The sequence below is a fragment of the Sycon ciliatum genome, chromosome 1, assembly GCF_964019385.1.
Source record: "Sycon ciliatum chromosome 1, ocSycCili1.1, whole genome shotgun sequence".
NCBI classification, from domain to species: domain Eukaryota; kingdom Metazoa; phylum Porifera; class Calcarea; order Leucosolenida; family Sycettidae; genus Sycon; species Sycon ciliatum.
In genome coordinates this window covers 74,912,351-74,936,457 of record NC_088643.1, presented here as the reverse complement: position 1 = coordinate 74,936,457, position 24,107 = coordinate 74,912,351, and the positions used below count along the sequence as shown (strand labels likewise).

Here is a 24,107-nt window from a genome sequence, read left to right as displayed (position 1 = left end):
CGCTACGCGATGTTTCCAAAGTCTAGCACGTGCGTCTGTGATGGTCTCCTGGATCCAGTTTGGAGTGATGCGATACGTGGTGCGCTCTTCAGACTGCATCCTCACTCTCTGTTGGAATGCACATGTACTTACGGCCCGCGTTGAAGTAGAGTAAACGCCCTCGGGTCCTCATTATGTGCCGTTAGGCATTAGGCATTAGGTCCGAATCCAAAGCCTGCTGAATGTGTGCAGCTAATCTCATGCAGTAAAGAGGTTGTACATGTACATGTACATGAACTTGTAAACTGCAATTGCCACTGCAAAGAGTCATGATTGGGTTGAAGTGCATCTACATGTACATGAATCTGACAGAGACTTTCTTGCGGTTTCCTGTGACCAGCATAGTCTTTTTGTTTTTGTTTTGTTACAGATTTTATGAAATACGTTTACAGTCCTGTTGGCTTTTCTATTACTGTGTTTGATACATATTATGGGCGTGTGTCTGACATTGAAATACTTCGAAGTATTTGTATGCAAAGTTACACGCACATACTCAACGTTGATGGTGGCTTAGCTGTAATACACTCTCATTAATTTCAGATGATTCCAGAATACTAGTGCTCAGATACTCAATGGAATATAGTACTTAGTAGGACAGAGCAACAGCATGGTGTTAAAACGCCCAGGGAGCACCATGGGCTAGGTACATTGTATACCACAACAATGTACATTGTACACTCTGCAGCCTGGCAGGGTGAGAGTGAGACTGGGCAGAAGATAATATTCTTCTTGGCGTAGTACTAGCAGGAGCATTACTGAGCCTACAGTCGGTTACAGGTAATCAAGTACATGTACTTGTACATGTACAGGTACTGAGGTAGGTAATAGCTACCCTACCAGCGCAGCAGGATTTAAAAATGAGCATGTGAGCCTCGGAATTGCTGAGTCAGTGACGTGTCGGTTATGGGTACATAGTCACGGGTAGTTTTCAAGAAGACAAACTTCACTGGCCAGTGTCTGGTCCAAACATGGAGCTGCTGTTGAAACGGACTCACAGCGGCTGTCCCGAAGGTCATTATGAAGAGCAATTGTTGGACATCTCCTTGTCCGTTCTGATCTGGACAGCTTCAACCTTCACCTCTTGATTATGTTTGCAGTGTGTGTTGAATCTCTCTTCTCTGTAAACGTGTTCAGTCCTCTGGTACTTGCAACTACAATCATGTGAGTGTTGCATAGCGATGTGCTGCTCACAATACATGTACCAACGGCCCCTGCGTGCTGAGTAGCGGACTACCGTATTGTTCGCAACAGTATGGCTTGCATATGATTCGTGACTCTGACTGAGTGGTTAAGTTGTTGGATGGGTGATTTCCTCGACACCTCTCGTCAGCATGGCATTGTGTCTTTGTGATGATGCCATGAAAGGGCACCACGTGTACTGTAACCATACACGTCCAGGACGCCACTCTCTTGATACAACATCTCTTGTGAAAAGCAGTTCGCAAGAGGTATTCGAATCTATTGATATCAGCGAAGCTGGCAGTTGGGTTTGGTGCTTAAAGTAAGGAGGTACATGATATGTACGCGCCGCTTGGTATGCATGCATCCACTCCACCACCTCCCTTGAAGTTGGCATACACCCTCCGTCATTGGTCTCTTCAGCTTTCTTTGCAGAGAGCTAGAGAGTAGAGTGCATTTCGTAGAGAAACATGGCCAGTTGATGCTGCTGAGAGAAACATGGCCAGGCGATGCTGCTGAGAGAAACATGGCCAGGCGATGCTGCTGCAGGTTACAGTACTGTGTATCCTCTTTATTCCAAAGAAATAAAGTACATGCATCTAGGTTGTATCGATTCTACATTCATTCCTAGTTCCTATAAACACTCGCTCGGTCGGCACTGCAAGCGCTGCCCTAGGAATAGTTACGTATTGAGTATGAACTCCATTCTCCAGTCATTCTCCAGTCAGCGAGTAATGATGCATGTTCCAGTGCATCCGGGCTGTCCGTATGTGCATGGTGTGACGTGTACAAAGAGCAACTATACCGTCTCTAGATATTACCGTCTGGAACGCATGCATTCGAGAAACGAATCCAAAATGGATCAACGACACTCAGTATACGCACAACATTTCTATTTTGATTTAGAGCACTTGGCGTATCTCCGACTGCCGTTTGATAAAAATCAAAAATGGAACACCAATTACTAGATGAGTGGAGATTTGAAAGTGTAGGTCTCCTTATCATCCCCGATAGCCCGCGACTGTGGGCAAGGTAAAGCTTGTCACGCAAGCAGTCAATGAAGACTGAGAACAATTACCGTAGACATCACACTGCAAGACAATTGATCATTAGTACATTGCAGAACACACACTTGTACTCCGCTGCGTCACGCCTTCTTTCCAATGAGTATACGTACACGCAAAGATATCATCACCTCATTCAGGCTCATATCACTAAGCACCCAGTGCACAGCGCCTAATCAAAACCCTTTAGATTCCAACATGGGCTCAAAGTCCATTGTCATAACAGGGAAAATCGCTTATGCAATTACATTGTAGTTGAAATCGTGCTCTTAACTGTTTCTCAAACGTTTTGTCAACACAATTGTTGAAACGCGTAGGGAATTAAAGTGTTGTGAGTCGCCAGTTCCACGGCATTGGCAGGGGTTCTGGCCACATTCCAGGATATGACGATGAGAGGGCTAGGGAAAGCTCAGAAAGGATGCAGAGAATGCTGGTGACGACTGTGCAGTGACTTAGAAGCAAGCACGTTGCACAGCGTGTAGGCTACCTCGTCATATTGTTCGCATGATGTACTTTGTTATGTTGGAGGCCGCTCGAGTGCAGCGTTGAAGGTGCTACAAACAGCACCGGTTAAATTAAACAAAGTGCTATTTCCATGTGCCACAAAGAATATGGTTGAGGAGGAAATCTGTGTAAGCATGATGTACCGCATACATGTACATGGCAGGAATGTCATTGTACATGCTCATGTTCATATACGATCCGTGGAACGTTCTGAGTGGCTGCTAGTGGCTCATGGATAGCTGTTCAGAGGCTTTCTACATGTACGTGCTAAAGGAGAATTGCCTTGTTGCCGCCTCGCTGCTTGTCTCCAGAATGGAACGCGTCTAGGACTGGTTCCAATCACTTCTGCGTTTTCCCCGTACCTGTGGATAGGCGGCGGGAGAAGTAAGTGCTAAAAATTGGACGGCAGTGAAGCATTCACGGTTGCAGCGTCCTATACTATACTACTAAGTCTATAGTAAAAGGACGAGACTGGTACTGCTACTGCAAAACACACGGTGAAGGTGGCCTTGTTCGTGTCCACCGGTGCATCAGTGTTCCAATCGACCAACATGGCATCTACAAGTGCAAAACACCATCACGTCTATTGTCTCCCAAACGTTCCAAAGCATAATTCAGCCCAAGTAGATAGCGGGTCTACATGTTACCAGTCTCCAGCCGTGACCAGTACACGGTGCGTGCACAAGGCGAACGTCTAGCAAACCTTTAGTCTTGTTACCCTTACCTATAAACCATGATAAACCGCGGTGCTGAATGTACACTCGTAGATCTACTCTACAGTACTTGGCTGCATGCGGCTCGTTTCTAAGGCGCATTCCGCACGGGACAGGTTATTAGTGTCGTCCTTGTGCTATGCCGATGAGCCACGGCGGGAGCGTGTACATACTGATAAGGAACAGTGTCACTAGAATGGTTCCTCCGTACACCACCGCCTTCATGTTTCTTTCCCGCTTGCCTGAACTTGTGCCGAAGTAAGTTGTGGTGACAGGTCACTCCATGTAACCGATAGAAGAATGGAAGAATACTTCAAAGAAGTAACAGTAACTGTTATTGAGCTCACAGGCCTGCAGCCTACAGTGCAGGCAACAGGCCAAGGGAACACGTGCACGTTTGGAACGTCAACCTACATGACTGTAAGTAACTTCTCGACAAGGCGTTTTAAAATGTGCAGCACCCTAGACTAGTTGCTATGCCTCCTACGGCAGCGCATCGTGTGCAGCACCATCACACCAGGGAGTCGTATAGACCACTCCCTGATCACACCAATGTGAATGTAGAATGACAGTGTGTGAATGCAAAGAGGGTCAGAGCACACAACTCGAAGAGCTTGATCAGAGATGCGTGCATAGCTTATACTAGCTTAGCACATGTACAATGCCTGGGATTATGTACCAGGTGATACAGTATTTTGGGGATTAGATCAGATGTTGTCTGTTCCTCTTTCTCGTCCCGTGACGTACGGGTAGCCCACAAAGAGGCAGCTTTCTTGCGAACGACTCGCTATGTGCACAGCCAGTGCAGTGGACGTTGAACTTGAAGTCCTTTGCGGCTGGCAAATATTGAAATAACACTTTCCGAAGCAAAGAGCCCGAAATGAACTGCACGTAGATGATACTGATTACATGCATACAGATGATACAGTTTTGTTTGCTTATTTTATTACACTCGAGCTAGCAACCACGAAATTAACATTAGTTTGATTACTTGACCATCCTTCGTAGAGCCTGACTCGCCCTGAGTTACTGCATTATGTTGCTGGCGGTTGGGAACTCAGTTGAAGGCTCTTGCTGATGTAAAGCATCCCCAGGGTGTCCGACTATCGTTCTAGGACTAGTAGGAGATCCAGCTGCTGTGGCAGCGATATGACAGGGGACCTGCAATCCTGCATGCTCGACTGAGAAAGAACAAATGTTTCAGTGTTTGGCGCCGTGGGTGGCGTAACAAAAATGGTAGTGTAGCAGTGAAACCCCGGCCCGCACAGATGTTTTCAAGTGTGTTGGACGTTCATCATACCCATATTGTGCAATAGTCTTTTGGTCAGGGTGAAAAGAATTGAGATTGGCAAACTCAGCCCTGTTCTCCTCTGCTGTGGATGCATTAAATTACCGTTGCGCGTTAATGTTCCGTGTGTAAGTTGTGGTATATTTGAGCTTACATGTATCTCCAACCAACGACACGTGTGATTGAGCGTAAACAGAAGGGACAGTCCAGTCCGGTGTAAGTGTGGGCTGTGAAAGGTGCACTCATGCCATTGTATTCATTCCTCCCCACCCATCAAAAGGCCAGCAGGCACCACCCGGGAGTTAACATGAAATGTTACTCATGTATACCAGCACGTTCCTATTAATTAACTTCTTCTCAGGGCCTTTCGTCAAAGAGCATGACAATTAAAATGCACACGTAACTCTGTCCCAGTTACATGTACCGGTTCACGTATATACATGTACAGTACAGTCTATAGTGAGAGGGTCCATGAGAGGGGGAGTGGGGGAGTGTGCGCGTGTGTGTGTGTGTGTGCGTGCGTGCGCGCGCGTGTGTGTGTGTGTGTGTGGTGTGTGTGAATGGCGCAGGCGGGTCCATCAACATCGTCTTCCTCTCCCTGCACCGAAGGACTTTCACTGCGCATGCGGCAGAGCGTTTAGGAGAAGTGGCGATTTATTATTATTATTATTATTATTATTATTATATATTTGAGGATTTCCCAAAGACGTAGTCTAAATTGAAGGGAGTTCCATTATAATGGGAGGCTGTAGGGTTGTTTGAAGCGTCACCTCAAGTACTGCCCAACTCAGTAGCCTATCATCTCCACTGGAGATGGGGCGTCAAAGGTGTGTGGTGTGTTTGGAGGGTATGGGGTTCTAAAATGACCTTCATTCTCACCTATAGCAGTACAGGTATTATGTATCAGTACTAGTAGTCCATCTAACAACTCCAGCAGCACAAACAATAATTATGTAAATTGTAAACTGACATATAAAGACGCTAATCTAGGGACCGTGCTGGCTATGCAGATCAGTATGTATCAGTACAGTCTGAAAATGACCACATGACCGGTTTAAAGCACCACATGTCGATGTACTCTGTAGATCTCGTTGCAGCCATTAGACCTAGTTTTAAGATCGGGTATTAGACCTGGTGAGACCGGGTAGTAGACCTGGCTGAAACGGGCATTTAACAATTATCGACCTGGCTGAGAACGGGCATTTGTAATGTACCAGGCTGAGAACGGGCAGACGAGCTAGCCTAGAACTTACTTTAGAAGTAGAAGCTAGAGCAATGAACTTACTTGTGTATAATGTACAATGCAAGTGAAAGATAACGTAGACGACGAGTCACTATGGCCAACCAGTCGTACCAATCTACGTGTATGTGTATGCAGCATTGGCTTATCGAAATACAGTGAAACCTGTCTAAGACGACCGCTCAAGGGACCTTCAAAATGTGGTCTCTGTTACCAGGTGGTCTCCTTATCCAGGGTCATTTGACTGGAAATAGCATCCCTTGATCCTGGTTTCAGTGGTCTTCTTTGACAGGTGGTCGCCTTGACAGGTTTTACTGTGCTGTAGCTGTCCTCTACATGACTGTACACTGCATTGTACAATCAACACTAACATTAGTGCACTGTAGGTGGATACAAGTCTGGGGGCGTGCGAGGCAATACCTGTGTCCATTCTACAAAAAGTAATCATTGTGCACTTGTGCGGACTACTCTGCAATCACCTATCTAGGTCTTGATGGCTTGTGCAGGCTTCTTCCCATCAGCGTGAAGTGACCATTATTTCTGCAAATCAAATTGCACAGTGTGAAGGATTTGCTGGGGTTCACTTCATTCGTTAACCGCACCACTTGTTTTCTCCCTGGACTGACCGTACTTCAAAGTAGAGTTGAACAAGAGACGGATGTATTTAATTGTCAGTAACGATGCGCGTGTCCACTGTACATGTAAATTACACACTGTATACGCATGCACGTGTCGTGGCCGTGGGTACAAGTAAATGCAAGGCTCTTCTGGACGCGTGGTGTAAGGCTTTTTAAAAGGATAGTGAGTTGTTTGGTGGGGGGGGGGGGGGGGAGGGGCAAACTTGTAAGGATATCTGCGTTTTCATTTGGGAAGCTCTGGAGGGGGGGGGGCATGCATACTGCGAATAGTGAATTAAATGCCCGGCGACCATAGACTAGTCATAACGCACCACGGAACTTCGCAAGGCACATCTCCAGATCTGTTTCACTTCTGATCTGAGACCTGTGACTGTGTGTGTGTGTGTGTGAGTGAGTGAGGCCTGCAATCCCCTTCCGTACCGAGCTCGCACATGGTGCGTGCGGCCAGGCTTCCCTCGCACTCCCAGCACGAGTTATAGTAGCGGCACGATAAGGCTACGCACTTGTATTCACTGCCTCTGTGCACGAAAATAGGCCCTCGATATCTTGTAGCAATGCTCTTCTGACGCCCTTGAGTTTTAGCTCGCGCGTCTTGAGTGGCCTAGTGGGCCAGGGTCGCTCTTGTGGAAGTACCACTATTGCAGACTTACAGTGGCAGCAGCTTGTGCCTGAGCCTGAGGAAAGGCTGAAGGAGCCGAGGAACGCGCGCAGCGGATATCGCTAGTTGCTGCTGGTGCTCGAGATAGCATGATGAGGCTAGCTCAGTCACTGCTTATGCCTGTCCTACTTCTCCTGCTCACCTGAGTGCTATTGCAGTGTTGGTGCCACATGGATAACTGGAACACTGCAGTTCCGCACTGTGACCGTCCGTATAATACTCCACGACACAACCTCCAGCAAGCAGTCAGGTTGCGCCTTGCCAGAAGGTGCAGCAGCAGCAGCGTTGGGCGAAGTTAGTTTCGTGATTTGAGCAACTCGAATGGACAACAGCAGTCGCAGGAATTTTCCCTATCGCAGATTAAGCATGGATGGACGTTCGTTGGATAGACGGCTTTGCAGACTTCTCAGTGTCATATTTGTGGCAGTTGCGGTCGAGATAACTGGTGTGGCGGTACGTAAGGTTGGCTTTGGCAGCTTGTTATGTTGTTCGACTGCAGCATGTTAACCCTGACCGCACGTGTGACTGAGGTGGGATGTACCCATGGGAGAAGATGACTATTTTTTTCAGGGGTGGGATGATCTTGAGCATGCGTTACTGTCCATGGAAGGTGGTACAGAAGTAACGTCTGTGTATGCCAAATCTCTGTGTGTGTGTGCCTGCTTGCTGACACCATCGTTGCTACTCCTGCTCTGGCCACGCCTGGATGCTATGCTTCTGCTCTTGCCTGTCCTGCTGGTTTGCGAACGCTCGCATCTTCACCACATGCAGGGTAAGTCCTAGGTCTTGCTGTGAGTATTCCTTGTGAGATGATGTATCTGTATTCAACCGATTACGTTTTTACTGGGCCGATTTGACACAAAGTTCTTTTGCGCTTGCATCACAGTGACTGTGCCCGCTTCGTGCAGTATCACCCGGTCTCCGATCACTTTCACGTCGATTCTGGCGTGCTGAAATTGACTTCAACACGCAGAAGAGAAGACATCTGCAAATCGAACACACGCTATCCATCAAACTGGAATATTTGCTGTGTGGCTTTCTGCCAAGGAGTAGACTGATGTAGTATGCTGGCAGTAAAACTGTGGCCATCCTGCCTTCCTTCCTCGCCCTTCCAGTATGTCTACAGTTAGTGTGACATTCACTTCCGCGAAGAACTGCGGGTCGTGTACAACGAGTATGCATCAGTCGGTCTTTGTGTCCAGTTTGTCTTTAGCTCACAGGAACAATTAATTAGTGGTAGCTACCAGGAACAGCTACACTATAATAGTAGTGGCAAGAAATCTGTGTAGATATACACCATTAGTAGTACTGTAAGTTCGATCGTGATTAGAACGTCAACGTATCGTACAACCCTGTAGTAAGCAGAATCTTCTCAATCTTCTTCGGATCTTCGGACCCGAACACGAGATTAGCGCGACCAGTGTAGAGCCTGTGTTTTAAAATTCGTTCCGAGTCACCTCTTACTACTAGTACTAGACCAGTGCAAGTGACCGTGGATATGATCCAGTTTAATGGGATTATTAAATTTTATAGTCTACTTTCCCGCACCAAAGACGAGCTCTCGGCTCTGCCTGACAGGCCGCCCACAAAGGCAAGGGTATTTTTCTTGTCACCTTTGACTTGTGCCATTGTGGCGCCTCCTATGCTAGTCCGACCAGCGGAACATCCATGTCCCAATCATGCTGTCGCTGTATCACAGTACTGCAGAGCGGTTTGGAACATCAGCGTTTGACCGGAGATACTGCCTACGCGACCTTTGGCAGAAGAGTTTCCGCCTGACCTCGTTCACCAACAGCACGAATTCCATGTAGACGCACCGTCACTGTCTGTGCACTCTTTGTAAAACTGCCTTGGAATGACATTGTGTACCACACTCTGCCGTCTACACTACAGGCCCACATTGCACATCATGTATGTACCTGTCGATCTACATTGTACCGTCGGTGGGCGCAAGTCTTCATGTAATTGTTCTGTTCCTCTGTTGGCCATGTTCATTGTTCTAAGGGCTTAGGCGTTGTGTCCATGGCTTAATCGGACTGAATATGAATATTGGAATACCAAAATCGAAAGAGAAGCTTGCCTTGAGTGCAGGTGGCATCCAAGGGATCTCTTCGCGCACGTGTGTGTATTTTGTAGGTCATTCAACGACCGGTGCTACCGACAAGAAAAAACTAAGCAGTTAACTGTCGTTACTCGTCAGCAAAACGCAGTATCAAATGGCTGCAGTTTCATGCAAAACAAGTCCTTCTCATGATTGCCTCGTCCTGTATGTGATGCTCACAATAATCATAGAGTCGTTGGAGTCCCGCTGGAAACTGCATAGAAATAAACTGCGTGCCTGCTGTGTGTAGGCGCGGGTAAGAACTGAAGAAAGGCGAGGAAGCGGAAAATACGGGCAATACAACTCGTCGTGAATATGCAATCGAGAAGCGATTGTTGCTCGTTCTACTCGGCTGCGTCACGGCTGGTAGAGTTTACAGACTCTACACATGTAACAACGCAGTCATATTGATGCACGCACAATAGTAAGACACGGGTACGCGGGTATTCACATTCCCACACGACAAAAGATCTTTCCTATCCGTGACAGGAGACTGAATAATTCTGTTGCTGCTGTCAGTTCGCCAACGCAACACGACCAGTTCGTCGTGCGTTGGTGAAATCGAAAAGCCCTACAAGACGAGACATGTCCTTTTGACCTTTGGCAGTTCGGGGTCATTTCCACTGGCTGGAGGCGACGTAGGTCTACCCTGCAGCAGTGCAATGTTTGGGCAAAGGCGCGATCCTATGCCCAAATCCAAAATAAATCGTATTCTGCTGATGGCAGCAATGAAAAGGTGTGAGGCTGTGAAGGGAACTTGGGGAAGGCCTCGAGTCAGCCACAATCTGCAGCCTGGACTCGAACCGGTCAACGACTATCCAGCACCCATACTTACCATAGGGCTGCGGTGCTTCAGAGGTTTGCACTAGGACTAGCACCAGTATAATTATTATTATTATTGGAGGAGCGCGAATCACTCTCTCACACACGGCACTGTGAAGTGTGATGGCAGTGGATCGCAGATACCGATACATGCCTTGTTGTGAGTTGTTCGACCTTCTGTGTGCGGTGTCGTACACCTACCAGTTTGTCGGTGAGCGGAAGATTTTTGCCCAGCGAATTCCCACCATGCCAGCTTCAGAGCCGAACCTGTGAGACGTCGAGCGAAGTGAGGCAGGCGAGCCGTACCTACATCAGCATGGAACAGAAATAATTAACCCCTGGGAAAGACTTGAAATCCAATTACACCCTGCAAAAGAATTGTTCTGTCCGCAAACTCTTTGTCGACATGTTGTAGCCAGGAGGTGTCATTTCCGTGGAAGTGTGGCGTGAAGGGTGCGTCGGACGGGGGAAGGTAACTGTTGACATGGTTGAGGCTCTGCACCAAATCTATCACACCTAACGTTACACTACAGTCTACAGACCGTGTCGTTTTAGATATTGGTTTTCAATGTCCTAGGCTAGGGCCTTTTCTAATGCTTACAGCGATCATCCAGTCGTTGTGTTAGGCTTTTGCAATGAAACCTTCTTCAAAGCAGATACTAGTGCTTTGTAGTAGATGCCTAATGCAAGGACCGTACAGGTCGTCGGCTTCCCGGTTAATTATTTCCAATGCACATCTAGAATCTTCAACGAGTCGAACAGCGGCCAGACAGCCTGTCAGAGTGTCAATATCCGTAGCCCGTGGTAGAATACACGCAGTGGTAGTAATAACACCGGTACGGTCAAGATATCGCATGGTTATACGCCAGCTCAAAATGAATGCTCTCCCTTTAGCTCTTTCCTTTGGAGTGCCAACGTTCTACCCATCCATGTCAGGATTCCTTGCGGCCTCAGACTCAGTCAGAGCTTCCGCGGCAGGTTTCTGCCCGGCTGGTACAGAACATGGTCATGATACCTTGTGGAAACGACGCTTGGAACGGTCCAGGAACTGCTCATACCTAGGACTAAATGAGGCATAGCCAGAGCGTGTGTAGAGCGAGGAGCACTACAGTACAGGCACTACAGCTGAGCAGTTGCCTTACCAAGGCCATACCTGTGCGGGATGATGCCTAATGGCCAGGGACAACAAGATCAGCTAAGCGGCTCAAGGACCTGCTGTGATAGAACCTTCACTGTGGTAGTTCTACAGATTGTCCATTGGTAGCTGCTGGTAATGTCAGATGATCTCTCCACTGTTGTCTTACACTGTAGCATGCTGTGTAGATCTACAGCACCAAGATTCCATAGATGTACTATGGAGTGACCTGAGCCCAAACTAGTAAGAAGTATCGTGTAAAAGCAAGCCTGTTCTACACCAGAAATCTGAGCTACCACAGAAAGCGATATGGGGGGGGGGGGGGGGAGAAGGACAGTGCGAACTCCCCCTCCCAACTGGGCAATACACATTACAGGGCGGTGGCGACACAAATTACTCTAAGGAATATGCCCCCATGGTCATGTAGGATCGATTGTGCTGGTCCAATGCAGCTGGGAGAAAGGCGGGGAGTTAGTCACAAGCCCACTTGATAGAGGTGAAAAAGCAGTTACTTAGCATGCACCCTGGGCAAGGCCTGAAACTAGTTAGACTAGAAATTGGCACTTCAAAAAAGTGCATAAGCACTCATAAAGAACAAGCAATGGAACAATCTGTAAAAGCATGCAAGGAATAACCTTTGCATGATCATCCTGCTTCCCTTTGAGCACTGTCTTTGGCCTTGATGAACTGACTTTGTCAATGCCTTTCCTGGTCTGGGGCTCACTCACGCAGTACTGAGACTGCCTCGATCACGCCCAGGGGCGGCAGGTGGATATGATTACTGTGTGTGTGTGTGTGTCCGTGTGTGTGTTTGCTTTATAACATGGTGTGTGTGTGTGGTAGTGATTGATGTCATTATGTGCCTGAGAGAATGATGATGTACACAGCAGATTCATGACATCCATGGCATCTTTCTTCTTTATGCCCCTGGGGATATTCCAAGCAGCATTGTGGCAACAGTGCAGGAACCACCGTTGCTGTCTAAGTGACTTATTTACGCTAGTGAATTAACCTGGGGGGGGGGGGGGGGGATAGCTTCCGCGTGTCCACTATTGCATTTATAACGTGTAGCTGCTTTTGTCACATTTTACCTGCGGGCATTGCTCGCAAGGTTTTATAATGTTGACTCACCACATTGGCATGGCATGCTTTCATCACTTTGGAAGCATTGCAGTCAGCTTACACACACAAGTCTTACAGATAATCATAGCTACCTACATGGTCTGAAACAATGGGTAAAATTCCTACCTAGCAAAGCTGAATACAACCAACAATTGCCTCAGTGGTTATCGCAACCGCTACAGGCAATACTTCTCGGCGAAATTCAACCACAAATAATTCGTACATCGAAGTAGCTATTATGGCTGAGTAGGATGAATTCATGAACGTTTCCAAGACAGCTGCTCTGTATTGGTTCCTAGCAATATGTTTGCTCTCTGCTGTACCCTCTTCACTCTTTCTCCTTTTTCTTTATCTCCTTCTCTTCCCCTTCTCTTTCCATTTTCTCTCGTTCTTCCCATTGCCAGCACTCTGCTCGGATCTCCAGCAGTCCAAATGCCACAGTTCTGCTGTGTGCAGGGTGGTAGTCTCTGGTTTCCTGTGCGTTTGTCGGTCCAACTTCGAAGGCGATGGGCTCAGGACAAACGGAACAGGCTGTGTAGGTAGGTTCTGAGGTACATCACCCTGGTTCATAGGTTGTAAAACTGAATGTGTAGTCTGGGCTCATCATGTTCCACCATTCTGATCGAACTTTGCATAGGAAAATAAATAGTTATTGCTCGAGTCGCATATCATTAGGGGTCGTCCGCAATTATCGAAAGTTTTTTCCAATCCGTAGTAGCTTCGAAAGTGGGTGGGTGGGTCAAGGCCAGTTACGGATTGAAAAACTTCCGAAATGACACGTGCGCGTGCCACGTGTACGTCTACGTGTAGCCCCTGTTTTCCACGCGCGGCTGCGCGCGAACTGTCTACTACTTATAATATTTTTGTAGTTCTGGCAGTTTCTGCGCCCCCGCGCGCGCTTCCTTGGCTGCTCCTGGGCCGGGGATCATAAAGTTCGGCGCATTCGACGGCGAGTCGACACCTTCTATTTTTGAGTTTCACTGTCTCCTTCGTCCAGAGTACCGTCTTCCATGCACTCCTTTGAAGTCCTTCCGTCTAGCGCTGGCGCTGACGACTGTTATTGACTATGTCCAGACAGGCGACGTTGTTTGGAAAGGCGGTGAAGAAGCAGCCCTTTTTCAAAACCGCTGGTGACTCTGATTATTACAGAACAATAAATTGCTTGTGGCAGTTGTCCAAGACGACGAACAAGGATGGACCAGCACTGATTGAGTTTGTTCCATATGTGTTGCGTTGTGTGTCCATCAATAATATTTTATTACGGACTGGGGGGGGGGGGGGGGGTGAGGAAAAATTTGAAGCTACTACGGATTGGAAAAAACTTTCGATAATTGCGGACGACCCCTTATTCTCCGGGAAATGTTGTTTTTTGACAGTTGACCGAGTAATGAAATTGGCAACTTTATTGTTCTTTTTAAAAGAAGTATTTCAAAACATTGTTGTGTATAATTAAAACTTCATCTCCTAAATTCGTTTTGCTTCTTTCTGCATCCGCAGAATGTCTTACAAATGAACTACCGGTACATCAGACTTTGTAGAGCCACACCCATCTGCTCAATGATCTCAAAAGCACACATCACTCACTGTATTGCACTGCTATTAACTTACTCCTCCCGATATTCATCAATGTGTGCACAGAGAAAAGATGCTCACTACCGACGATCATGAATGCCGAGTTTACGCCACCTCAAGCTCCTGGCGGAACCTTCTCTGAGGAAGCGGAGATCGCGTACGAGTGTGTTCCAGGTTACCAGTTTCCGCCGGCAGTCAGTGTTGAGGTGATGCCACGGCGTCTGCGCTGCAACAGCATGCAACGCTGGCAGCACGCTGGAGTAGAGGCTGGTGCTATAATACACTGCACAGAAGGTAAGGTAGCAGCTGTATGCAGCGCCACATGCATCAAACGGTTCAGCGGTATGAGGTACATGCTCGAGTCAAAGCAAACATGTTACAAGTAGAGGACTGGTATTCACTGCTTTTCTTGAGCAAGCACATCAGAGCAGTCTGTCTAAAATCACACCACATCGTGTCATTGCTGCAAAGCTCCTCCAAAAGTCATCGGATAACCTAGCATGGTCCATTCTCAGGGTGATGCTCAAGCACCAAATATGCACAGGGCAAATTCAAGGCATCATACCAATACGTTATGGCCACCAGCCGCGGCCTCCTTTCTCCCCTCTTCCCATCTATACAGGTGATGTACCATGCGTGCAGTCACCACAGCCCCAGCCACAGCCTTGTTGATGCAGCACTACGCTGCATGTGCATTTACTGCAGCTGAATGCCAATACTTGTCACATGGCTGAATTGTCAAACAGATTTTTGAAAGTACTAGTAGTCAAAGTAGACATTGTGGACGCTGTGGTGAGAAAAATGTCTAGCCCGTGGTGGCTGGCCAACAGGGAATGGTAATCACATGTCTGTACCTCTTGTCTCCGGCTTTGTAGATGTGGATGAGTGTGTGGATGGCATGCACAACTGTGATGATACTGCCAGCTGTTCCAACACGGCCGGATCGTTTACGTGTGTATGTGCTGTTGGCAACGGCCGCCTCAACAGCACTCACTGCGACACCACATCGTGTGAGTGATAGAATGACGATAGTAATGCCTGAGATTGTACATTGCCATTGTAGCTCGGTGACTCACACACACATTGACAGTGTTGCTCTGTGATCAGCAATGAGTATATTATTAGTCATGGTGCTGGCACAGTGCATGGATATGTTCACTCTCAGGTCGTGCTATGCACAGACAGTGCATGGATATGTTCACTCTCAGGTCGTGCTATGCACAGACAGTGCATGGATATGTTCACTCTCAGGTCGTGCTATGCACAGACAGTGCATGGATATGTTCACTCTCAGGTCGTGCTATGCACAGACAGTGCATGGATATGTTCACTCTCAGGTCGTGCTATGCACAGCATGCCCTTTTCGTGCATGTATAAAGTACTCTGCGCCGCAGATTGGTTCAGCTTGCATTGCTGGTTGTCTCTTTAATGTCTTCTTCGCCAGCTTTCCGATGTCCTGTGCTGACAACGCTCAATGGAGTATGGTCCTACTCGGAAGAGAGAGCTTTAGATGGCTACTTGGTGAATACAGTCGCCTCTCTGCAGTGCCTTGACGGCTTTGCATCATTCAACAGGACCCCACTGGTGTGTGAGAAGAATTCCGCGTGGTTCACCAGTAACGTGGAAACGTTATGTTTCAGTAAGTTCTGATCAAGAACTCGGCGGGTATTTCTCCCTTTGGTTGACAATGACTTGCTCTTTTTAACCCGTGATGTGCCATTGGCAGCCTCCCACTAGACCCATCTAGAAGAACGAAGAGTAGCCTGATACCGACTGCTAGTAGGTGCTCTACTGCAACCGGTATTTGAGGTGGCTTCTACCAACCATGGTGCTTCATGTGCTCAGGGATACATGTACTGGAGATGCGTCTCTGATTGATTCTGTCCTGTTTCTGCCGGTCTCGCTGTGTGTGTGTTGCAGATATCAATGAATGCAGTGCCAATATGAACCTGTGTGATCACGTGCCTGGTAGCGTCTGTGTGGACACCGCGGGAAGCTACACATGCCTGTGCCCGGTGCCACGGCAAATAGTGGATGGCCGTTGCCAAGGTAAGGGTTGAATGCCACGACCGACAGTGAATGCAGGAATGCAATCTACAGTGTTGCTCAATGAAATCCAGTCGCGTCACTCATTTTTCCCCTTGCCATTTCACTGCCCAGTGTTCGCAGGTCTAGGGCTGCACAGCGCTAGCGCCCGGCGTGTACTAGCTTGAGTGACACGACTGGATTTCATTTGGCAGCACTGTACATGCATACACACGTACATGTGCATGTGTAAGATGTCCGTAAGCCTCGCTTGTGAGGTTATTCGGTGTGGCGAGACCATGCGGGCACGTAGCCGGCATACATGATGTAATCAAAATCGGTTTGCGGTGTTGAAAATGTACATGGGTCCGGGTTTCAATTGCCACAACTGCTGGTGTATGTGTGCTGACTTGATGGCTCGGGATACTTGCTGGACTTGTTGATGACTCCTTGGATGACTGTGTGCTTGTGCTTATATTCAAGGTCCAGCAGATAACAATGTGTGTATATCACCGACAAGTGGCTTGGCCTGCTCCAGCGTGGAAGGTGGATCGTGTATGGCAGTCGGCGAGCAGGTCGCGTGCGTCTGCTCCGGATCTCTGGAGGAGCGAGATGGCAGCTGTCAAGGTATGTTAATAGCCGAAGATGGCAAATGGGGCGTATTCGAGAAGTGTTGGAGTTGGTTATCGCATGCAGGACCATGGGTAACTGACTTAAAACGTCATGCTGAGTATGTGTGAGGCATATGTTGCCTGTCCAGGGCCAAGGTATATCACTGCAGTATGAGGACTGCATGCATCTTCAAAGAAGAACCTCAATGAAAGGACCCAACACTATACAGCAGAGAAGGCTGCGATGTCATGCAAGATACATTACTGTGAACACTTGTGCGTTGCCCTGATTGACATGTCTCACTCTTGTTTTGTTCCTGCTTCGTGTCTTAGAGCCGCAGACAAGCACTGACGCCGGAAATGGAAATAACGGCGCAGGCGGAAATACGGGAGGAGATGACGGGTAAGAGTGCTGGAAGAGACAATGACTCTGTGCGTGTGTGTGTGTGTGTGGTGTGTGCGTGCGCGCGCGCGTGTGTGTGTATGTATGTGTATGTACACGCACACCCGCTCTGCACCTTGTGAATGCCGACATCCCCGAGATTGGATTCTACTCGCGTGTGTGTACCATTAAAACATTTACACTGCATGGCCAGTGGATAGCTGATGCAGGTTTACCTTTTGACAACAATTACATCAATTCCCCCCACATACGAGTCTGATCCGTGTGCACATGCACATAAGTCTGCAGCAGTGCCTCGGCACGGTAAGGTTGAACGAAACAAGCACACACACAGTGCAGCAAGGAGTGGGGATGCCACCAGTCAGCTCAGTGCTGGATTTCATGTACTGAATGAACGGCATGCACGTGCACCTGTTGACTTCCTACAGCATGACAGTGTACATCATCGTGGCCATTGTTTGTGGTACGGCCGTTATCGTTCTGCTCATCATCCTCACCATTTTCGTGGTAAGTTCACCACTGCACCAGTGACAACCACCCATCTATACTTGTATGTGCCTGTCTATAGACAACTACCTGTTGACAGAAACATCCCCAGCTGCTAGTCCACAGGATGCTTGCAGTGCTTATGTGCAGCAGGTTCTGCCAGCCATTGATTCAACCCAAGTTTTACTTCTTTGCCAGTGCTGTTTGAACAAAACAGATGCATGTCGCTGTGACAGAGCATCATGCTGCCAGCTATTCTGCTACAGTAATTGAATGAGCCAGCAAACTAATGGCTGGATTTGTGTCTGCTCCTTGCGGTCCGATGTAGGTTCGCCGTCTATCGAGTGAAGAGAAAGCAGAGCCAGACACAGGCACTCTGGCAAGACCAGGGGTAAGAACACACAGAGCATGAGGCATTCAGCTGTAGCGAAGGGCACAGCAACTTGAATACTGCAGTTAATTCAGAAATAGAATTGTAGTGTTTTGAAGTACAAAGAGGGGATCTGCATCTGGATGAGAAAGCTATGTGGTCTGTTTGTTATCATAATGAAACTCACAGTCCGTGCCAATCGCACAAGAGGATATGTGTGGGTACTGGCCATGCGTCTCCACCAGGCACCGGGGCATCGTAGCATCCAGAAAGACGACACGATATCATAGTACATGTACTGGAGACGATTGACGTTTCGACCCCGGTTTTGCAAGTCCTGCGTGATCCGTGGTCTGTGCAACTCGCTATCTTGATAGTAGCCCTGACATGATGAAATCCAAAGCAGTTGTCATAGCATCTAGGGGATGGCATGGGTGACAAGCCCTACATGTTGATGTGGGTTCGATCCTGGTCTGCCCTTTACAGTCGTCCTTGGGGCAGGGCTAACTTATACACACTCGCATATGGCACCCGGCATCGTTTGACAAGCGCTGTCGTATGCGAGCGCATCTTAATTGGATAGCGGAATGAAGAAATTGCAACCCTGCAGACTGGCCAGACTCCATGTTTCATCAGCCAGCACTCATACGAACAGTTTCCAATCTTTTGCACACCCATGACACCTTGATAGATGTGGTGATGTGCACTGCCTTGAAGTGATCATTCATGCCGGGTTCTATGCAAGCACAAATTCATGCTTTAGTTCAGCGTTCTTGATAACTGGGGTGTCGTAGTATAGTGACCAAGATTGCTGATCAATTGGCATGTGATCATGGGGGTGACAACACAGGCGAATGGAATGTGGAATGATGTGGGTTTCGCTCCCAGGCGGCAGTCGGTTCCAGTCTCCCTTAAGGCACGACCGATTATGTACACAGGCCCTAGCTGCCACCACTCTCTGGTGATCATAAGCATTCTACCCAGAGTACATAACCAGACTTGCGCTCTTGATTTCGTTGCTTCATAATGAGGATGGATAATGCCCGAAACTTTGATGATTCAGTTTGGAAAGAGTTTCAGAAGCAAAAAGATCATAGTATAATTATGAGAAGGTGTTCAGACTAGGCAAGGTTATACTTACAACAGCTGTTGTATTGTCTTGTTGCTGTGCAGCCAAACTTCAACAATCTCAACTACGCCATGGCACCCATCATCCCGATCAAAACCGACATGAATGGCTCGACCGCCAGCTTGCCACAGTATCAGAATAGCAACACGGCCAACACCTCAGCCATGGTGGAGGGCATCTTGATGGCACCGTCAAACGGCAACAGCATGGGCAGTATTGGGTTTTGCAGCTTGGACGGTTTGGCCATGCAGCACATACGCACAGGTAGCCACCCAGTCTTTCTCAATCAGCTCAATCCCGCAGGCACGCCGAGCTCAGCACTGGGCAAAGGCGTGAGCAATGGCGACGTCAGCGCCTACTCAACAAAATGGCTGGTGTCGCCACAGCTATCTACGGATCCAGCCATGATGATGCCGCCGCCGTCAACTGCACCTCCCGCACCTCCCGGACAAGCACAGGAGCAACAACATCAGCTGCACCAAGAGCAGCAGCACCAAATGAGCCAAGAGCAACAGCAACAGCAGCAGCACCCACAGCAACAGCAACAGTACCCGCAGCAGCAACAGTACCCGCAGCAACATCAAGGCGACATGGCAACAGCAGCCGCAGCAGCAGCACCACCTGGCGCTATGCTGCATAGCATGGCTGGCCCGATGCACATACTCTACCACAACAATGACGTAGAGCGATTCAAGGCACACCAACAGCTCGCGCAAACCTCGTCCACAGCACCGCTCCTCGACGATGCAGCCGACGCCGTCTCGCCGGCGAAACGGGCCGACAAAGGGAAGAGCGAGCTTGAGCGACGGCCATCAGGATCGTCGCGCAAACTTATCCGCTCCTCCCCTGATGGTCATGCAGGTCACTACTTGAATGCAGACGGCAGACACCAGATGTCCGAGCGGTACGAGTCGTGTGAGAGCGTCAGCAGAATACCAGCCCCGTACGAGACACCAGTTGAACAGCGGTATTCTGAGGAGACCAATGACGACAAGACCCACTCACCACCAGTGCCAGTTGAGATTCGCGAGGGCAACAAGAGTCAACAAGTGTGAGGCCAACAGGAAATATTCATCCGCTCCAAGCATAATATTATAAAAGTGAAGATTTTGATACATCCCCATGTCTGGCTTATCAAAAAAAACCAACTTCTGACAGCATCGGGGACGCCTCGTTTGTGTTTCGAAACCAAGTGCCATTATTCTAACACACAACATTGTTATTCTGGACCTTGATCTTAATAATCTGTTCTCGCCCGTAATGCACAAGTAACAACACAAGTCTTGCCTATTTCCTGTGTTATGTTCGCCTTGATTTTGAGAATATGAACATTACTCCTACCGTAATACATTCACTGAACACATACATGTAATTGATAGACCTCTGTGAAATGTATTACCTGTATTCCACAGTGATTATATTGGCACAAGTGTAACTCTCTTCTTGAGCATTTTTTCCCTTCAAAGTTGACGCCTATTCTCAAACAGATCTAGCAGTCACAGTGTGACCACAGGGCACGCGTATGTGCATACACATGGTGCTCAGTGGTATGTGTGCTCTGCTTCCAATCGGGAGCTTGAAATTTCAGTTTCCGACGTTGATGGTGGAGCACGTCTTCCCTATTCTACTCTCTTATATGAAAAAAAGAATGAAATAAGCTATTTAATTCTAACGGGTAGTCACCGCCAGCAGCCAGTGTATGCTGTAGTTTGTGGTGGCAATCACACGTCTATCTAAAACTTGCATAATCCCGCAAGTTTTCATCATTAATTTTCATTCTCTTCGGCAGTACAACAGGAACTAGGTGCACTCCAGCTCCTCAAAATGACACTATCGTGATACATTTTGACTCCAACCCGTTGCAATACATCTTGTGCATCACTTGAATGGTGCCCTGCGTAGTCACGGAAAATCAGCAAAAACTAACTTTCTACCCCTCAATGCAAGCAAGCATTGTGGATAATTGATCGTTTACAGTCCATTTCAAAACAATAGACGCGTACCTAGGCAAAAACCGTTATGCCAGCATCTATACCACATAAAATCTGTGATCACTTTGTGCATAATTTTTTCCAAATTGGGCGTCTGTTATCCAATCCTTTAGAAACTATATGAGAGTAATTGTGGAGCGATCCTGAGCAATATTCCGAAAACTATTCTCAAAAAGTTCCAGCCAAATTTGAAATATTTCAAAAACCCTACGCGTCTATAGTTTTGAAATGCACTGTAGATAATCGACATTCTACTCACTGTACGGAAAAATACGGAAGGTTGGCAGCACTGCCAACAGATCAACCAGCAGGTGCAATAACAGTGAATGCGGAAGTGAACTGCTGGGCCACTTACATGTGCATTCCCCATGATATCCCAGCACATATTAGTATAATAAAAACTCCGATGTTGAGCCAATAGCAATATGTAAAGAGAAAAGGACCTATAAGTTACTAGTTATGACTAACAGTCCACCAAGGTAACGAGACAATACACAGTCAGATAGTGTGACAACAAGGCACAAAACTGACAAGGGTATCATCCCGTAACGGTCGACATTCTTTGTTGCCGAGGGACATAGCTCGTGCACATCTTCGATTCTTCGTGGCGCATCCCTTCCCCTCATTGGAACTTTCCGCACCTGAGCCTTCCAAGTTGGAAAGTTGTTGGTTTGTGCTTCGTAGATGTGTTGGAGCTAGGTGTTAGGTCGTCGAATATCTCAATATCCTTGTCAGTTTTGTGCCTTGTTGTCGCACTAGCTGACTGTATAATTTATTATCTCGTTACCTTGGTGGACTGTTAGAAAAACAGCAGTGCCCTGGACTTGCAATAGTTGTGGTTGAGCATATGTGAACGTGTGGGCATCTTCTGCTGATGTTTGAAATGGTGGTGCATAGCTTACATACATGTACATGTGCATGACTGTACTGCTCTTTCACTTGATGAAGATGGTTTGACAAAATCTTTAGTATACTAGTATGATTGAAGGAGTGTCAATTATGTCTCATTCACCCATTTAAGATTTTAACGGCAGCTTGCTACAATTCTTACCTGCTCGATCGACTAGCCGGTATAGCCAGCTCTTGCGTTTAGCATCTCTCTCTTTCCTCTTCCTGCTGCACTGCATGCTGGCACTGCATGCTGGCACCACGTACCAAGATTCGGCAAGAATCGATTTCTATTTCTACGTAGACCAGGTCTACGTCATGCACACGTGCATGGTATTTTGATCAGGGAGTCGTAAAATACCGGTATTTTACGACTCCCTGATTTTGATGATCCTTGATACTGTACAATAAAAATGGAAAAATAATTTGAAATATATTTTTTCGGGAAGGTGGTTTTCTTTTTTATCGAACACATAATATTAATAATAATAACATAATCATTGATATGGAGTTCATGGACGAAGTATGAAAGAAGAGAATTGAATTTGATATCGTTGCTCCAGGCTAAGCTTATGATCAGCGGTCAGCAATGTGGTGCTCGCCATTGCGCCTAACCCAGCTGGCTATCAGTGTTGGACGCAGCCAGCTGATGGGATGTTTGGTGTCACCGACTGCAGCTACTTTCCAGCCAGTGAGAACCATGAAGGTGAGGAACTCATTGAAGAGGTTCTGCCCGGACTGTCGCTTCTTTAGGAAAGAAGGTCGCCTCCATGTAGATTGTAAGACGAATCCCAAGCACAAGCAAAGACATTTCGAGAAGCGACGTCAGCACACCAAAGGCATTTCTAGAAATGGCATTGGTGGCTGGTACTGAGCCATTCAGCCTGGACTCCTGCAACTCTCTTTTCAAAACTCTAGTTATCAATGGCGTCATTTCGTGTACATATTGTAATCAAACTATACATAGCGTGCCCAAGACAGTAATATCTCGAATTTTAGTCTCTGTATTCGCATTTGTACAAAGTGAAGTTTTATTTAATTTGACTGCATTCTAGCACATGCCATTTTTCAACAAATCAAGATCATGGACCATACATGTACAGCACTAGAAGTGTGTGTGTGTGTGTGTGTGTGTGTGTGTGTGTGTGTGTGTGTGTGTGTGTGTGTGTGTGTGTGTGTGTGTGTGTGTGTGTGTGTGTGTGTGTGTGTGCATGTGTGTGCATGTGTTTGTGTGTGTGTGGTGTATGTACATGTACATGTATGCGCATGGTGTATGGTATTATGTGTGAGTGTTCAGATATATGCACATGTATATTGTGTACATGCGTGTATGAGAGGGTTAAACTGCAGTATATCTACTGCTGTGGACACTGAAATTCGTTGAGACGTCAAGCAGCCACGTTTGCGGCAACGAGCATGGCTGGTTCATATGTCCAGTGGTTACTTACAGTATACTACAGTGCATGTACGCGCTAAGGCTTAAGGGGCGCCGGCCCTGGTCACCCCATCGGATTTCAATGTCCACAGCAGTACATTGTACGGTTGCTAGTCCGTTATCTTAACATTGAACACCTATATGTACAGTTCGGACGAGCAGCCTCCGTCAGGAAAAGTGACTCCGCTGCATGTTTGAAGCAAGCTCGCCCTATGTATACATGATGAAAATAAAAATGGTCTAGGCTAGGAGGCTGACCCCCCTTTAGCGACAGTACTGTAGGAATTCAAGCTGATAGTGCCCAGTAGAGAGACGTGCGTGTACATGTATCTGAGGCGTCCGGCTAAGTAAAGAATCTGGACGCCAATAATTCTGCATTGACTTGATACAGGGGAGTGGCAGCTTGATACCACAGCAGGGAGTTGCATGCTATGTCAAAGTAACTGAGTAACTTCAAGAGTATTATAAGCCCTTGGTAACTTGCCGAGTTCATTATTCAGTCAACTGTCAAATGCAGTCATGTTCCAAAGTTTTCAACCCATTGTGTAGCCCTTGGTACCTTGCTGAGTTCATTACATGTATTCAGTCAACTGTCAAACACAGTCATGTTCCGAAGTTTTCAACCCATTGTTGACAGTTGGCTGAAGAATGAAAACAGGAACTTTTATTGCCAGGGACTGTCCTTTCCTTTCGG

At 47.4% G+C, this 24,107-nt stretch overlaps 1 protein-coding gene across 1 annotated transcript; it reads left to right on the top strand.

Moving 5' to 3' along the window:
- Positions 1 to 7,831: 7,831 nt before the first annotated feature.
- LOC135805436 (uncharacterized) lies at positions 7,832 to 20,587 on the top strand. Its single transcript, XM_065319466.1, has 11 exons — positions 7,832 to 8,095; positions 12,908 to 13,042; positions 14,142 to 14,369; positions 14,951 to 15,085; positions 15,520 to 15,714; positions 15,996 to 16,124; positions 16,584 to 16,727; positions 17,045 to 17,114; positions 17,543 to 17,621; positions 17,929 to 17,991; positions 19,144 to 20,587. The coding sequence occupies exons 1-11, from the start codon at positions 7,867 to 7,869 to the stop codon at positions 20,152 to 20,154; spliced, it is 2,418 nt and encodes an 805-aa protein (XP_065175538.1). The 5' UTR covers positions 7,832 to 7,866; the 3' UTR covers positions 20,155 to 20,587.
- Positions 20,588 to 24,107: the final 3,520 nt, after the last annotated feature.

What these genes read in the sequence shown, in the direction of transcription:
- LOC135805436 (XM_065319466.1), top strand. Translation starts at nt 7,867, where the DNA reads ATGGGAGAAGATGACTATTTTTTTCAGGGGTGGGATGATCTTGAGCAT. An exon ending in AAACGGAACAGGCTGTGTAG is followed by an intron (nt 13,043 to 14,141) that starts GTAGGTTCTGAG and finishes ATGTGTGCACAG; the next exon opens with AGAAAAGATGCTCACTACCG. An exon ending in GCGAGATGGCAGCTGTCAAG is followed by an intron (nt 16,728 to 17,044) that starts GTATGTTAATAG and finishes TTCGTGTCTTAG; the next exon opens with AGCCGCAGACAAGCACTGAC.